General features: G+C 38.7%; 1 protein-coding gene across 1 annotated transcript in view; it reads right to left on the bottom strand.

Annotated features, from left to right (window-relative positions):
- Nucleotides 1-17550, bottom strand: part of EP300 (E1A binding protein p300) — an 81691-nt gene that overhangs the window by 25358 nt on the left and 38783 nt on the right. The window contains exons 5-16 of the mRNA XM_060111781.1: nucleotides 16715-16828; nucleotides 15546-15791; nucleotides 11301-11394; nucleotides 10595-10732; nucleotides 8925-9042; nucleotides 8089-8263; nucleotides 5624-5701; nucleotides 5051-5160; nucleotides 3267-3404; nucleotides 2378-2815; nucleotides 779-958; nucleotides 413-557 (exon numbers count right to left, since the gene is read on the bottom strand). Of these exons, the coding sequence (XP_059967764.1) occupies nucleotides 413-557; nucleotides 779-958; nucleotides 2378-2815; nucleotides 3267-3404; nucleotides 5051-5160; nucleotides 5624-5701; nucleotides 8089-8263; nucleotides 8925-9042; nucleotides 10595-10732; nucleotides 11301-11394; nucleotides 15546-15791; nucleotides 16715-16828 (1974 nt within the window). The remainder of the gene's footprint in view (nucleotides 1-412; nucleotides 558-778; nucleotides 959-2377; nucleotides 2816-3266; nucleotides 3405-5050; nucleotides 5161-5623; nucleotides 5702-8088; nucleotides 8264-8924; nucleotides 9043-10594; nucleotides 10733-11300; nucleotides 11395-15545; nucleotides 15792-16714; nucleotides 16829-17550) is intronic.

Consider the following 17550-nt stretch of genomic DNA (forward strand, 5'->3'; position numbering starts at 1 on the left):
TTCCTGCCTGTAAAACAGGGATCAGTAACCTCACAGAGGGGCTGTGAAGTTCTTAGATGAGACACGGTAGGTTGTGGCACAGTGCCTGGTGCACAGCAGGTTAACAAAAAATATTATTATTGCTATTATTTCCTGTATTTTAGTCAAGAATATTATTTAATAATTTCTGTCCTCAAACAAAGATAATTTTGAGAAACTGTTACCCACCCAGTGACTGTAGGAAGCACATATACCTAAAGGAAAGAAAATTTCTTCTCCAACATTAGCAGTAATGAAGAGACCAGGCCAAGGGCTCCAAGCTTAATGAAATCACATTAAAATTCAATTCCAAGGCCCAAGAAACCCAATCTCACTCTACTAAGGTCTTTGGTTTTTTCTCTGCCTCCACAAACACAGAGCCTAAGAGACTCACTCTTCTTTTTTGACTGTCCTGGGGCTGGAGATGACTGGGCTGCTGAAGTACTTGGCTGGTCTTCCTCCTCTTTTGTTTCAGTTTTTAATTCAGCGCCTCTCTCTTCTGTTTCTGTAGGTTCTGCTTTACAGTCTTCTGCTTTAGTCTAAAAGGCAAGGTAGGAACTTTTGGTTTTCTAAAGACATGTAACTGAGAAGGAATAACATCATTATCTTATTTACTCTCCCCTGTGGATGTAGCTGAAGACCCTTTTTCATATGGAAATCAATAAAATGAGACCTAATTATAGAATACTTTCCTGTAACATGTTTGAGTTCCTAGACAGAGGTCCTAACCAAAAAACAGCAGTAACTGCCCTACTCTCACCTCTGGAATATCCTCTGGTTGAGTATCTGCTGGTTCTGGTGCATCCACTTCCATTTTAGCCTCCATTTTCACTTCCTGTGAAGGCTGCTTCTCAGGAATGGCCTGTGAATTCACTTCTGTGCTACTAGTAGATGGAGGGTTTGATACCTGACCTTCGATGCTTACAGCTGGCTGGGAAAGCTGGGTAGAAAGAGGGGAAAAACAAAAAGTTTGCCTATTATACACAACAAGATGGCATGATTAACTACCTATCTTTAGGCTACTGTCATTACACCCACTGATGGTGCTTTCATTTACTCGACCTATTTCGCCCCCTTGAAGTAAATTACACTCAAGAATAGGAGACTGAGGACTTGCAAATATAGGTTGGTTGGTTGTAGATAAAAGAGTAGGCAACTGTTTCTTCAGTAACTCATTCTGTGGCAGTGTGCCTGGGAGGGGGGTTTCAGAAATGACTACCTCAGAGGAGTTCATGTTTATAGAAAAATGGAAAGAAAACAAGGATGACTAGCCATCTTTTCTTTTAAACTCCTCATTAAAAAAGGTTTCAAATGTACAGAAAAGTAGAGAGAATATAATGAACTCCCACAATAAGCAGCTGTTTTGAATCATCACACTCTAATGGGATAACTAGCAATCTCTGTTTTTTCCCTAAGTCTTCCAATAAGATATCTCATAATGAGAAATTAGTATTTTCAGAAACTATCCTACATAGAATTAAGTTTCCTTTCTGCATCCTGCCTTTCCTTACATATCATCAGAAGCTAAGATGAACCAGTCATGGATAAGCAACGTTTTATGAAGTAGCTATAACTCATGGGGATCCTCAGTTTGCCAGTATGACAGAGAACTGAAATATCAGTATCAGTGATCAAGGAGAAAGTTTTAGATTGTGACACACAGAGTTCTATCAGTAAGGATGCAAGTATTAGATGTGCATTTGGATCTCTACTATATAGATAACAAGCCTTTCACAAAGAAGCTACCGGTTTGTTTCAGGCCCATAGTTTTCCAATCTCTTACATGATGAATTTTCTAACTTTGGCTAGTACCACAGACACTCATAAATCGATGATTTTGTTCATTTGCTCTTGAGTACATCAGTTCAGAATGTATGAAAAGGTTTTTAAATATTTGTAAAATTCACGTGGGATATTAAATGTACTGTTGATGCTCTCCCTTTGTCACCTCTCCTTACATGCCTTCGAGCCTCGGAATACAACATGACCATGGTCAACATACGATCTAAACAAAATCTTTTGAGCTCCTCCTATGTTAGGTACGACAGCAAGAAAAAAGAGAAAGAACGTCTGTAACTATAAACAGATTCTAGTCTAATTGGGGAGACAACAATAAGAGAAGAAACAACACAGAAGAGAAACAGCACAGGGAATTCCCTGGCAGTCCAGTGATTAGGACTCGGCACTTTCACTGCCGTGGGCCCGGGCCTGGATCCCTGGTCGGGGAACTAAGATCCCACAAACCGTGTAGTGTGGCCAAAAAAATAAAAAGGAAGAAAAGAATAAAGAAACAGCACAGAAGCAGTGTAAAACTACAGCACAGCTGACATGATCCTGCTTAAGCCCCATCTCTGCTTACTGGAGTTGCCGGCTGCGGAGGCAGCAGTGGCGCCGTCGGGGTGGGCACAGAGGCTGCTGTACTCTGCTGGGACAGAGGCTGCTGCTGCGCCTGGTCAACTGAAGGAGCAGCAGGAAGTGAAGGCTGCACTTGGGGAGGAAGTTGCGTTGGTGGCGGTGTAGGCGTCTGTCTTGGAGGAGGATGTAGAGCCTGGGACTGTGGCCCAGGTGGCATGGCTGGAGGTGTAGGAACAGGGGCTGGAATTGCTGTTGCTGGTGGCTGCTGAGCCCCTATGCTTGGGGGAGTGTGGTGAGGGGTTGGGGTACGACTAGGTACAGGTGAGGGTGAGTTCTGATGCAGAGATGGTTGAGGGAGAGGGGGACAGTGAATGTGGCTCCCTTGAGACCCAGGAGGCATTATAGGAGAGTTCACAGGGCAGGAAGAACTGGACATTTGTGCCTATTAAAATGAAAAACATAAGACGCAATTCAGAACAGAACTGAAAATCCAACCAATACAGTATTTAATTAAGTAGACTTAAAATCAGCAGAATGGCCTCAGCCACTGCAGAGGCATGGGGCAGGTGAGCATGCAGTGTTTTCTGGCCGTCCTATGCTCTCTTCAGCCAGAGGAAAAGAGTTCACTATTTTAAAAAATGGTTAAAACTATTTTATTTAAAATCTAATCTTTCTTACTTATTAGCAATCAATACCACTTCTGTGTCAAAGAGTAATCCTTTCATGTTCAGAATACCATGTCCATAACTGTTCTTATTAAAAGCTTAATCATCTATTTCCACCCATTATTTGCTGTCACCCTTCTCTGTAAAAACCCAAATTAAGAGAAGTTTCAGGAATCATGGAAACAAGTTTAAACAAAACAAAACAAAAAAACCATTTGTGGGACATACTTGAGACACTGGTGCTTGACTGCCAGACGGAGCCAAAGGCATATTTGTTACATTCATTCCCTGTGTTGAGAACTGAGTCTGAGGAAGGAACTGGCTCTGGCTGGAAGGCTGCTGCATGCGAGGCCCATAGCCCATAGGCTGTACACACATACAAAAACAAAAACAAAAAAACACAGAGCACCAAATTGCTTTTTTTCAGTTATTCTACTATAGTTGGAATTACCAATTGCTCTGGCCCTGCTATGGGGAGGGTGGGGTAGGAAAGGAAGAAAGCTGTGCTACAACAGCTGACTGACGCTCATGCCAAGATAATGGAGAACAGCCTCACAGTTTACCTAAGCCCACCGTAAAGAAATTACACAAATGCATCTAGAACGAGGCACAGAGGTAACTGCCTATACACTCCATTTGTTTTATAAGTGAGGAGAGCAAATCACAATTTCATGAGGTCTTTGCTTACGTAGGTGGTATTTAAAGCACAAACTATAAGACTCCATAATGAGTAATTATGGGTACCAAAGGCCAAGAACTTCATAGTCTAAGAAAGGTATTTGTTTCATAGGTTAAAATGATGAATAAGACCCCTCATTAAACACAGCAGACTGGTGCTAGACAACTCCAAAAAGGCTTAACAATTGATAGCACTAACTAACTGAGAAGCAGGGTAAGGGTTGGGGCCAATATGGAAAGCTGGATGACAGGTCTAGAATTTGCATAAGGAGCAGTGAGGTGCTCAGAGGCCATCTTCTCCACTCTCTAAAATCAGGCAACTGCCCCTCCATCACTCTTGATAGTTTCCTGCCTGGGTAGGTTCTGTGTTTGGGGAAGAGAGGCATTACGGAAGAGAGATGACTGTGTCAAAGTATGCCGACTACTCAACACTGAGACTCCAGGCAGCAGCGACTGGCTGCTCTTATAAGCTTTCTAGTTCTGTGACTATGTATAAACAGTATTTGGAAGGAAATCTTTCTTTTAGTGTTTATTTTATATAAATTATAATCAAGAAAGTCCTTAACGATATAGGATCCTATAATAAATATACTTTAGACACCTGCTTTTCCCACTTAAAGCTGTAAACACCTTTCACGCCATCATGTAAGTTCTGAAATTATTGCTTATGAAGCATTGCAATTTACAGATGTACCATAATTTAAACATAATGAATCCCTTATAGCACATTCAGGCTATGGCCTTTTCCTATAACACAGTACATAACGTAGCATCCTTAATATGAATTTTCTTCAATTATATCCTTTTTTTTTTTCTTTTTTTTTGCAGTACGCGGGCCTCTCACTGTTGTGGCCTCTCCCGTTGCGGAGCACAGGCTCCGGACGTGCAGGCTCAGCAGCCATGGCTCACGGGCCCAGTCGCTCCGCAGCATGTGGGATCTTCCCAGACTGGGGCACGAACCCGTGTCCCCTGCATCAGCAGGCGGACCCTCAACCACTGCGCCACCAGGGAAGCCCTTCAAATTATATCCTTTTAGTATCTCAGGAATTATTTCTGTAGGATAAATTTCTAAAAACAATGCATACAGGTAAAAGGGGTAGGTGACAATTAAGAACTTTAGTATTCTCTGCCTAATTGTGGTATATGGTTTAGTTTTAATTATTTAATCGTCTATATTAAGGGAAAATACAACAGAATTGTAGAAAAAAATCAACGTTAAGAATTAATTAGGTATAGTTAGCTGTTTAAGCAAGTGTGAGAATTTGTTCTCTCAAAGAAAAAGGATTTTAAAAATGTCAAGTAAAGGCCAAAGATTACCCAGAGGTCAAACTTACCGGGTTGAGAGTTCCAGGTTGAGTTAACTGTCCATGGTGCTGAAGAGGAGAGGTTTGCCGGGGTCCAATAGGGGGTTGGGGCATACTCATCTGGCCAAATTGATTCAAACCTGTGAATTAGTGTAAAATATTAGATCTGAACACCTTCATGTAATTGGAGAATAAAAGAGTTCTTATTTATGATTCTATGTCTATGTATCAGGACAAATAAAGGCACCTGCTTCCAACTGTGAATCTCTATTTCATTCACAGCAGCCACAGAAGGGCACTGTTAATTAATGTATGGTCTCTGAACCAAATTTTACAATCTGGAATAAATTTCATCTTGGCTAGTTGTTTTTAAATGGATGCTTGATCATTTAATGTCTTTTGACCCTTGACCTGTCAGCCAATCTGCTCTTCACCCTTCCTTCCTCCCTGGGCTCCTACTCTAATAAAAGGCTTTCTGATTTCTCAGGCAGGTAATTATGGTACCTGTTGCTGGCCTGTGGCAGGTGTAATCTTGTGATACACTACGAACTCTGTTAAAAAAAAAAGCCATGGTTAAGTACACCGATTTCTTTCATAACTTACCAGGCTGTGGAGTTATCCGAGGCATCATCTGGTTTGGCACATTGCCACGGATCATAGATGGATCAGGTAGGGGGCCATCTAGAATGGAATACAGAAATGGTTAGAAATGCATCTTTCAGGCAGCCATTCCCCTTTAAAAAATAAAGTGTAACTTACAGAATTCAGTCTGAATATCAAAAAAATAAAGCTATGAACTAGACAGGAACCTGAAGAAAATGCCTCCAAATGGTTTTAGTACATTTCTTTATGAACCAGGGTGCTTTCAGCACTGACAGGACAATAATATTAATGCTCATATTTAAAAAGACTAATACAGCATTTAATATGCTGTTATTTGATCAAGCCTGGTTATTTCATTGGTATAAAGAATACCTCTATAGACAATAGCCATAGATTCTGTCCAGTGACCAAGTTTGACTGTGTACCCCAATGATGTGTTTTTATGCATACAAGCCCACTGTGAACACTGACTTTAAATAATACACATATTACATTGCACTATATCTCATCACGCACCTCTTAAAACAAATACAAAAATAGAAATAACTAAGAATGATGAAAACATACATATGTATATACTCTAAATGTATATTAAGGACACTAGCACCTTTAATATGAAAATAGTTTCCTTGGTTTCCTCACTTATTATGTTTATGGTATCTTCCGTTTTTTTCTTCTTTCTTTAAAGCTTCCAGGTAGGGCTTCCCTGGTGGCATGGTGGTTGGGAATCCGCCTGCCAATGCAGGGGACACGGGTTCGAGCCCTGGCCCGGGAAGATCCCACATGCCGCGGAGCAACTGAGCCCGTGCGCCACAACTACTGAGCCTGTGCTCTAGCGCCCTCGAGCCACAACTACTGAGCCCGTGTGCCGCAACTACTGAAGCCCATGTGCATACAGCCTGTGCTCCACAACAAGAGAAGTCACCACAATGAGAAGCCTGCACACTGCAATGAGGAGTGGCCCCCACTCGCTGCAACTAGAGAAAAGCAAAGAAGCAGCAACAAAGACCCAATGCAGCCAGAAACAATAAATAAAATAAAATAAAATAATTAAATAAATTTATTTTTAAAAAAAAAGGTTCCAGGTAGTATTTACTTTAGAGACCTTTCTCATTTCATTTTATATTTTCTTCAATATTCTCTGTAGTACTTTTGATTTTTTGGTTTAAAGTTTAAAAAATTTGGATTCTTCTACAATTAATTCCTGTGTATGGGGTAAGACAGGAATCTCAGTCTATGAACATATACTTAGGGCTACTCAGTTCCACTAATATTTGTCCCTACCCTACTGCACCAGTACCATCCTGTTTTTATTTTAACATAAGACTACAGTTTAACATCTGATAAACTTTTAACTTGGCTCAAATTTCTGAAGAATTCAAGTAAATTCTACCACACCCAAGTATCTCAAATTTGTCTACTTGTCTCTGTATCTTAGTTACTGCCCTAGTTCAAACCATTAGCACTGAGGCAGTGTCCACAACTCTAGTCTTGACTTTGTTTCTGAACAACTGTTCTCCTACCTACTCAAAAAATACCTGCATTTTCCCTTACTAGTGGGGCCTGTGCGTATGCTGTTCCCTCTGCCAGAAATGCTGTTCTCAATTCTTTTCATATCATGGCTCAGTGAGAAAATATATCTAGCACAACACTGCAGTTAACAAATGAAGCTGCCAGAAGTTCTCCATTTGACTACTTCAAGGCCTGTGGGGGGTGAATTTCTCAGTCCACTTATAATCCACTAATGCTCTAAGAGTTGGTACCTGCTGGCTCATTTGGCACTATCTATAAGTAGCCAGCTTTCCCTGACTCAAGAAACACAGGTTTTCCCTATCATAGCCTTTCACACATCATTTAAATAGCCTGTATTTTTCCTCACCGTTGTGTACCCACATCATATTTCACTGCTTGGAACCTAGTAATGAGTCAATAAATGAATAATGGAATGCATGAACATCTTGGCTATCCAGTTAATTCATTAGGTCAAGAAGGCTGAAACTGTCAAGATGAATTTCAAATGATGCTTCTAAAAAATAAACAGTTCTTAGATTTGGAACATATTGGGTCAAGAAGAAAGTGTGACAACCTAAGTAACATGATATTGTTTAGGATGTATAAAAGCCAGTAAGGCATTTGAACCTGCTCAGTCTACATCTATTGGCTGGCTGCCTGCCATACGCAAATCAGTGAAAACCTGTGGATTATCACTTCCTAGGTGTCACTATGACAGAAGAATATCTTTGGCACTAAAAATGATGCCATATTGTCAAGTCATGTCCAGAAATCTTCAATATACTGTTCAGCTTACTGTTTTTACTAGAGAATGAATTATTTTCTTTGAAAAGGCAAAAAAGTCATTTGAAAACTCTAGAATAGTTACACAAGCTAATGCAAATTAGTGAATTTGGTTAGGAACCGTTTTATTTCAGTTTCTCCCCAAAATAAATATAATAAAAAGCACTTACTAGAAGTCATTCCTGGTTGTGGCTGCCCCATGTTAGGCCCTGGGTTCATGGAAACTGGCACCATGCTTGCAGCACTTGGCAGCATGTTCTGTTTTTGTAGTCTAGTCCTTCGTTTTTCTTCCAGTTCTTTCTGGATCTTATAGATCTTCTCAGCTAGCAGGTGGTAGTATTCCGCCTTTTTGAATTTTGAAAACAGAGATGAGGAAAAAAGAGGGACTACCATCAGGTAACAAAAAATGAACTAAGAACAGACATTAGCTTCATTTAAAAAGGTAGGCAGAAATGAAAACGGAGAAGAATAAATCTAATCTACTTTCCTACAACATTCCAAATATGAGCTCATGTTTGGAATGATCATATGAATAGCTGCTACATAATGATCCTACATAGTAAAGCATGACTTCTCAAAGTAGGTTTACAATTTACAGCATGTGGGAAGAATATGCTACATTTTGAAAAAGTGCCAATTTAGGGAGGAAAGTTCAACTGATACAGAAATACTATTTGAGATGAAAATACTAAGCAGCTGATTCACCATATTCTAGTGAAAATAGCACAGAGCTGGTAACAGCTCAACCACTTTTTAGCTGACAGAAGGACAACCCAGATAAAGTGCCACATGAGTGCACTGTATTATTAAGAGGAAAAATGTAAGATTCTTGACGTACACTTTAAGAAAACTGCTTTGTTATCGTGACTCCACAGTGAGAATAAGACAGGATGGCTAAAGGGTGTCCTCTAAAGTATAGTATTCCGTGTACGTGCAACTAAGAGGAATAAACTAAACAGCCAGAAGAGGTCCACTTTTGCCTTGAGTAGAAAAAACAGATGCTCACTCGATTGTTCGCAGATTCATACATGTCCCCTTCCACTTTCCGGGCATATGCGACCAGGTTTTCCATCCGTCTGTCTTTTAAAGCAGCAGGATCCGGAGTAGGAAATATGGCTTGAACACTAGGAATAGAAAATCCTTCCACTATTATATCATGTCAGCATTTTTTTCCTCACCATATAAGTATACAGTATTTTAAATGTCTTCCTGATTAGTATTTTCTCATTTTTATACACGAACACTTTAGGTAAAATTTTGAAATGAGGTATGAGATGTCTTCAAATATAAATTACTGACCAAAATGGAAGTGTCTCTCTGTGGTAATGAAAGGGTTTTCCTGATCAGAATTAAGAAATGACTCCATAAAAATACTCTCTGGTCCCAGTCACTCTAACGTAGAGCAAAAAAATTATACTGGGCTATTTGCATAAAGGAAGTGAGAAAACCTGACCTTTGCCAAAGTACCAAGTAACAACAGCCTTAAGATCCTTCTACTCTCTTTATTCAGCTTGGTAAAATAAAACCTAATAATCTCTACAAAATCTTAAATGATCAAAAACTTAAAGTGAAGGGAACAAAAATGCATAATAATTCTGCTAAATTCAATGTCTTTTGCTCTCTAGCAATTCCCTGCAAAACGCTTGGCACTAACTTTCCTGAAGGTTGACAAAATGTGATGTCAGTTACTAATTTTATCATCTGGACATCTCATGTTCAGTTGTGTACTGTACCTGAAATAACCAAGTGGAGAAGAAATAAATGGAAAACCCGAATTAGTAAAAAAATTTGCAAGCACATAATAAACATTTAACATCAAGTCAGATGATCATTCCCAAATAATCTATTGTGATCACAAGATAAGTTTGTTTTGGTTATTCCTTATTAATTCAGTATTAAAATCTCAGAGTTTTCTCCTATCCAACAAGACAGTGCTTGTGAGGCAGTGTGCCTGGCATACATAAACTTCACACCAAACAGTGCAAGGGTATTTCACAAACTACTGCAATGTGCACATTTGGAGGACCAGAAGACCACCAAGAGACCACCCAAACAGATTCAATTTGTCAAGATAATAAAAGCTTTACCAAGGATAACAATGGAAGACAGTGTCGCCTCTACCATTCTAATGATCTAAGATCTAGTTTTTCTTTTAAAATATGAGTTTTGTAAAGACAGTATCAAATGAATTTTTTTTTTTTTTTTTTTTTGCAGTACGTGGGCCTCTCACTGTTGTGGCCTCTCCCATTGCGGAGCACAGGCTCCGGATGCGCAGGCTCAGCGGCCATGGCTCACGGGCCCAGCCGCTCCGTGGCATGTGGGATCCTCCTGGACCAGGGCACGAACCCATGTCCCCTGCATTGGCAGGCGGACTCTCAACCACTGCGCCACCAGGGAAGCCCTAAATGAATAATTTTTAACTAATATATATTGATTATTGTCGCTAGGCAGAATCATTCACACACCATTAAAGGCTGAAAGACTCCTAACAAATGATGGTGAAAAAGTTGAGAAGCAGAGAATAGGAAGCAGGAAAGCCATAGAAGTAGCAGCAGCAGCAGCAGCAGCCAGGCTATAGAAAAATCAGTAATATTTCTCTTGTGTTTAAGTGCCTGACAGATTGGTAGCATGTTGACCTGGTAACTCCTTATGAATAAGACAAGCCGACAATCTTACAGTTTGTGAACAAGATGATTTCGAAGATCCTGAGTAATATCTTCATGCCATTGTTTCCGAATTCCAGTACTGGATGGTTGAGCTGCTGTTGGCATAGGACCCAGGGAGGCCACACTGGCATTTTCACTCATCATTGGGCTTTTAAAAGGAGTTAAATAGTTTTAGTGAAGAAGGGGAGGAGAAAGGATCTCATTTAAGTAGAGCTGACAGTGATGACTGCAATAGGACCAATACACTACGACAAGTCTATTTACACACAAAGAAGTCTGGGGGAAATGGTGTGTATGTATTTGTACTTGTGTGAGGGAAAAGACTTAAACCCACAACATTTCTTTGTGTAGAGGAGTAGATGATGTCGTGTTTAAAAGACTAAGTCTTGTGTTATAAGACTAAGCTGTCACTTTGACACAGCTTATCCCAGGGAATCCGCTGGGCAATGGATTAACTGTTAACACTGGGATAGAGCAAACTCGTTTTTTAAGCAGCTGCATTTGGAAATTTCTACTGTATTTGGGAAGGTGTCAGTTACCCCAAATAATTGATACAATTTCTAAAGAGGTTATAGAAAGCCTAAAGAATAAACTCAAACATATTATTTGTCTTCATTCATCAAGGATATCTTCAAATCAAGCAAACTAAAAAAACTCAAGGAATTCTAACAAGTGTCTGAAATCCGACAAAGGGCACAACCCAAGATAAAACTTACTTTTGAGAATTTATGGCTGAATGCAACATCGAGTCAGAAAGAAGATTCGACGTTTGAACCCCTACACCTCCATTTACTCCCATAGGACTAGCACCTAGGTCAAAACAAAAAGCAAGACAGAGTATTTTAAATACCAACAACAACAATAAAAATGATAAAAATGGATGAAGAGAAAGGAAAAGCTATGAAAGTACTAGAAGAAAATATCACAGAAATTTTTATCCTTTCAAAGTAAGACCCAAAACAGAAGTCTTAAGGACGTTTAAAAATTTGAGTAATAAGTAAAATAATTACCATAGACAAAGTCAAGAGACAGAAGACAAATCAGGGGGAAAAAATGCTAGCATTGTATATAATAAATAATCATTTACGATATAATTAGCAACACATATATAAAGGCTAATACACAAAGTACCTTTACAACCCTGTGAGAAAAAGATGAAGAATCCAAGAGGAAAGGAATAGGCAATTTACATAAAAAAGAAATACAACAGCTTTAAAAGTATGCAAATATGCTCAACTGCATTTAAAGTAATATGTTTTTCATGTACGAAAATGTGAAAACTTTTTTTTTTCTTTTGGCCGTGCGGCTTGAGGGATCTTAGTGGCTTATGGGATCTTAGTTCCCCAACCAGGGATTGAAACTGTGACCCCTGCAGTGGAAGCGTGGAGTCCTAACCACTGGACAGCCAGGGAATTCCTGTGAAAACTTTTTTATAAAGTCTGAGAATACCAAGTGTTGAGAAAGGTTTGGGAAAAGAAGCATTTTCAATAAAAATTCATAGATGTGTAAACTGACCCACACTCTTGGGAGAGCTATTTGGTAACTGCTAAACAAATGAAAAAATTCATGCATATATTCATTGACTTAGGATTTCCACTTGATATTCTGTCTTACAGTTATACTCATATATGTATGGACAGACATAAGAGTAATGATGTTAAAAGGAGCTAAAAAACTAGAACCAAAAATGTTTAGGGAACTGAATTAATATATGCAGGTGCTTTCATAAGCACAATCTATGTAAGGACATGTATGATGACCCCTAGGGAGGGGAATGAAAAACAGTATTTGGGTTAAGCATTTTTAATTGACTACTCTTTCAAATTGGCTTGAATAGCTCTATGTACATATATTAACTTTTTCGATTAATGATTTTAATGAATATTATTTCTTTAAAAACAAAAGAACAAACAATATTTACACTAAACCAGATTTTCGTGTGGTTAAAAAATTTTTTGATATACAATTTTATTAATATACCCTCCAAGTATTTTTTAAAAAAAGGAAAACAAAAACTTCCCTAAAATGAAAATAATTGACTAGATTTCTAGACAATGTCTAATAAAAATCCTGTTGCCTTCTTCCATCATGCTTCCCAAATGCTTAGGCAGAACTCTGCTTCTGACATCAACAAGGCAGGCTCTAAAACGTAGTTGCTGGTAGTGGTCTACTTGTCACTATGAACACTCCACGTGTGAATACTCATTTTTAGAAAAATTACGTACCCTTAACACAGATTTGTTTTACTGGTCACAACAATATGAAGGTAAAAGAAAAAGTGATTATACTATGTATCAATTTGCTTATCTTACTGCCTTCTGATGGCGCATGAAAACACAGCCAAACATTCCCTCTGAAGTATCCGGGTCCATTACTCCAAGTAATGGCTCCATCATAACTTGAGAAGGATACCCTTACACAGGTTCGCATTCAAAACCCTAAGAGTAAGCATTCACTTGAGAATACAAAAATGTAGGAAGAAAGACACTACTGGCACTGACAGAGAATAAGTCAGAAAGAAAGTGAACAAAAAAAGAATTCAAGGCACCTAATATTCAGTGAGTGTGTGTATATATATATATATATATATGTATATATATATATATATATTTTTTTTTTTAAAGCCCTAGGGGGAATCCTAAGCCCTAGGAGAATACATATTTTTTCTAAGCCCTAACAAAATCTTTACAGAATAAGTGAATTCAATAGAAACCAGAAGATTAAGAATGTGGTCAAATATGGTCATGGAAGGCTTACAGTAAAAAGCTCTAATTTGGAGTTCTCGAGTGGATTCCCTCTTCCCCTCCGTGTTACAGAATCTCTATAACCTGATACACATAGTAGAGATCTTGCTATTTTGTCTATTTAGTCACTTATCTGCCCATCCAAACTAGAGATGTTTCAAAAGTAGGGGTCATGCCCCCTTTAGTATGTTTTTTTCAGCACACAGCACATCTAAGTGAATGCTGTTTTTATTCAAATGCCCTTGTCAATCACAGGTACCTAAAATTTATAACTCTGAGAATGTCCCTGCATTACAGGACTATGGTATTAAAGGAAAAATTACTTCAAAGAAGGCCTTTGACTATCTGGCTTGTGCCTGAAGAAAAGAAACCATGATGACATTTTACGTTTGTTTTACACCAGTTTTCAAGATGGGCTCTAACACAACAAAGAAATATCTGAGGTATTCTAAAAGTACTGGCTCACAATGATGGTTATTACCAAAAAGGCACCGTTAACTCAATAACAAGAAATAAATGGAAAAACCTGATTAATCTTAATCCTAAAATTTTTTTTAAAAAGACACTGAGAAAGGGGGAAAAAGAAATCCAAGAAGATAGTTAACTTTCAAATAATTTTGTGGGTACATATAAATGTACATACAAATACACAGATGATACAAGAGAAGATGACAAGAATTAAACTGGTAATTATACACAGAAACTTGAAAAAGTAATGGGAAACAACCAATTACAAAAATGAAAATCTAGGTCAGGGGTAGACAACTGCACTGGGTCAAGATCCTAAAGCTCAACGAAGACGCACTCTACATAACTTGGAAAGAGAGGGGAAAAAAGCAATCATAGTCAGAGGGGAGGGGGGGAGGGGGAGAGGGAGAGAGGGAGGGAGAGAGGGAGGGAGATAGAGGGAGGGAGAGGGAGGGAGGGAGAGGGAGGGAGGGAGAGGGAGGGAGAGAGAGGGCGGGCGGGCGGGTGGGCAATGGAGAAGGGGGGGAATGAAGTCCTCAGATCTCTCTTTTAATAAACAAGAGCTTGAAAACAAGCCTGAAAAGGCAGGAATGCTCTTCATTCCAGTTTCTAGTCCAGTTTTCAAAACTCCTTTCTCAATAACTGTTTAACAAGTTAGCATTGCTTGTTATGAAATAGTGTACATTTCCTTAAGTTAAAAATAAAAATCAGTAAGATTTACATTCTTACAAAAGTGGTGTGCCCAATTTTCTCATTTAGAATCAAACAGTGTGCAGAAACTAAAGCCTACTGCACTTATTAACAGAGGGATGAAAATGGGTTTCAAAGGAAAAAGCATGGTAGATTATTCCAAATTAGACAGCTGTCTAATTACAGAAGAACTTCATCATCAAGAACAATTTTAGAGTAAGAGGCAAATAATTAAAAGTTATGGGCTTACCTGTGCTGGGTATTTAACTATTTATACAAAATTGCTTAGATGCTCAACTGCCTGACAGTAAAGGGATAGTCATAAGGCAAATCTCCTTTATTTTAGCATACAATTACAGAATAAAAACTACCCCCAAATTAGGATATTAGAACACTGCTCACACTTCCCCTTCCCTCTCAGTTTTATCATAGGAAGAGGTTAGGAGAACAAGTGTATTTGATAAACTATTTCAAAGGCAAACGACTACTGCTGCCAGATATGTAGAAATCTATATTAACAATAATCAAACATTTCAAATCAAAAGAATACTACCAAAAGAATACTTCGAGCCAAAACAGTTTCTTTGTGCCATTTAAAGTATCAAAAAATTTGGAAACTTAAATGTCCACCTGTAACACACTGTTCTATGCAACAAAATACTATATAAGTATTAAAAAGGATACATTAGACATGGAAACGGAAAGACGTCCACATTGTGTAAAGAAATAGTCTGTTATAACACATGGGATCCCACTTCTAGAAATATAAACTAATATATGCATAACAGGATTAAGAAGGATATAAACCAATAGCAGTTGCCTCTGGTATGTGGATTACAAGGGGATTTCTACACTATAATCTTTTAAAAGTTACTTCAAAAAATTAATCATGTAACAAAAAAAGTAAGAGAGGGAGACAGGGAGAAAAAGAGACAATTAAAGAGACAGACAGACACACACACAGAGACTAAAATAAACTAAGAAGTTAACCTTGCATATTACATGGTATTTACACACACAACCGGTATCACATCTGTCACGAGGAGGACACAGACTTACTCATGTTGCTCATGGGCCGCATCCCCTGGGGAGACTGTCCAGACTGCTGGTTCTGCTGGTTCTTTGCTTGCACCTGGGGCTGCGTTGGCATCTGATTTACTTGATAGGGTAGTCCAAGGGCTGCATAAGCCCTTTCTATAGAGCTGGGATCAATCTGACTAACAGTGCTTAGGCTGGGAGTAGACTGTTGGCCCACCCCTAGAGAACTAGTATTTCCAAGTCCAACTGGTGCTCCGGTCAGAATTGCTAGAGAAAACAAAAGAAACAGTATTACAACATTAAAGATGGTGAGAAAGAAAACACTACGATGTCTGAGTGAATTTTAAACACAAAATTATTGTTATGTGATTATGAAATACACACATCTTGTTTCCCATTATTTCCTTGAAAAAATTTCTAGATGCAGAACTGACGGGTCAAAGGGGATCACTGGCATGAAAAGCTTTTGATCCAAAATACCCAAAAGCCTTCCCACAGGCTGTATCAATATTCCCATCGGAGTGTATGAAATGCCTCAGAGCCACACAAAAGCCAACACCAGGTAGCATCATTTCCATCAATGTGACAGGAGAGAAATGGTACTTTATTTCATTCCTTAATTTAATAGGGAACTTTTTGGTATTTCCTCCCTCTAGTGAACTATTTCCTAATCCCAATTCTCTACTGGGCTATTTATGATTTCTTCATTAATTTATGGAATTTAATTACTTTTTAAAAACATGCTATATATACAGTTCCAAATTTATCTTTCAATCCTAAATGCTAAATGTTTTGTTTCTAAAGGAGGTGTGGTGGCTGCACTTTCTACTTTTGACTTGTCTTTCCTCTAAGAAAAGCTCATCACCCCAGGCTTCTAAAAATAATCTCAAACTTTCTTCTTTCTTTTTACATTAATTTCAAATTATCTAAATATTTAGATCACAGGTATAAAAGAGTAACTTGCCCAATGTCAAAGCAATGATCTTTCTGGATCTTATTTTAGGTAATAAGTACTTCCATTCTAAGCTTATTAATATGAAGTTAGTGGTAAGTGGAAATAATCTAGTATGACAGCACTAGGCATTCACAGAACTTCACACAATCAAGAGGTACTCGACATCTCATCAAGCTGCGCTGGTGAGTCTAAGAATACTTTTGATATAAAAGCTTCAAAAGATTTAGTCACTTACACTGTTGATTTCTCTTATCTCCAGCATTTTTAAGCGGTAGACACACAGGACAATCATGCCTTGTACAATTCTTCCAGTGTGAAATGATTTGTCGAGAAGATGCACAGTGTGCCACTAAAAAGAAGAAAAATGATTCTTTTTTCAAATGCAGGTTATATTTTTACATTACTGTTAGCTAACTTACCGATCACATAATGAGTGCTACAAATGCTATGAACTCATTGCATCTTCATAACACCTCTATAGGGTAGTTATTAATCCTCCCATTTTATAGTTGAGAAAACAGGCAAAAACTGGTGTGTACAAAGTCACAGAGCACCCAAAGTGGGATTCAAACTCAAGTGGTCTGGCTTCCAGAGCCCCTATTTTTCACCACAAAGCTGTGCAATCTACTTTACATTATAAAAACCTGGGGACTTCCCTGGTGGTGCAGTGGTTAACAATCTGCCTGCCATACAGGGGTCATGGGTTCGATCCCTGGTCCAGGAAGATCCCACATGCTGCAGAGCAACTAAGCCCATGTGCCACAACTACTGAAGCCCACGCACCTAGAGCCCATGCCCCACAACAAGAGAAGCCACCGCAAAGAGAAACCCGCGCACCACAACAAAGAGTAGCCCCCACCTACCACAACTAGAGAAAGCCCCTGTGCAGCAACAAAGACCCGATGCAGCCAAAAATAAATAAATTTAAAAAAAAACTATAAAAACAGATTTCTCTTTTAAAAAAATGGTACAAAAGTAACTTACTTACAAATCAGAAATAGAGTCACAGGTGTAAAAAACAAACTTATGGTTCCCACGGGGGAAAGGGAGGGGGGGATAAACTGGGAGATT

This window comes from Mesoplodon densirostris, chromosome 11, assembly GCF_025265405.1.
Source record: "Mesoplodon densirostris isolate mMesDen1 chromosome 11, mMesDen1 primary haplotype, whole genome shotgun sequence".
NCBI classification, from domain to species: Eukaryota; Metazoa; Chordata; class Mammalia; order Artiodactyla; family Ziphiidae; genus Mesoplodon; species Mesoplodon densirostris.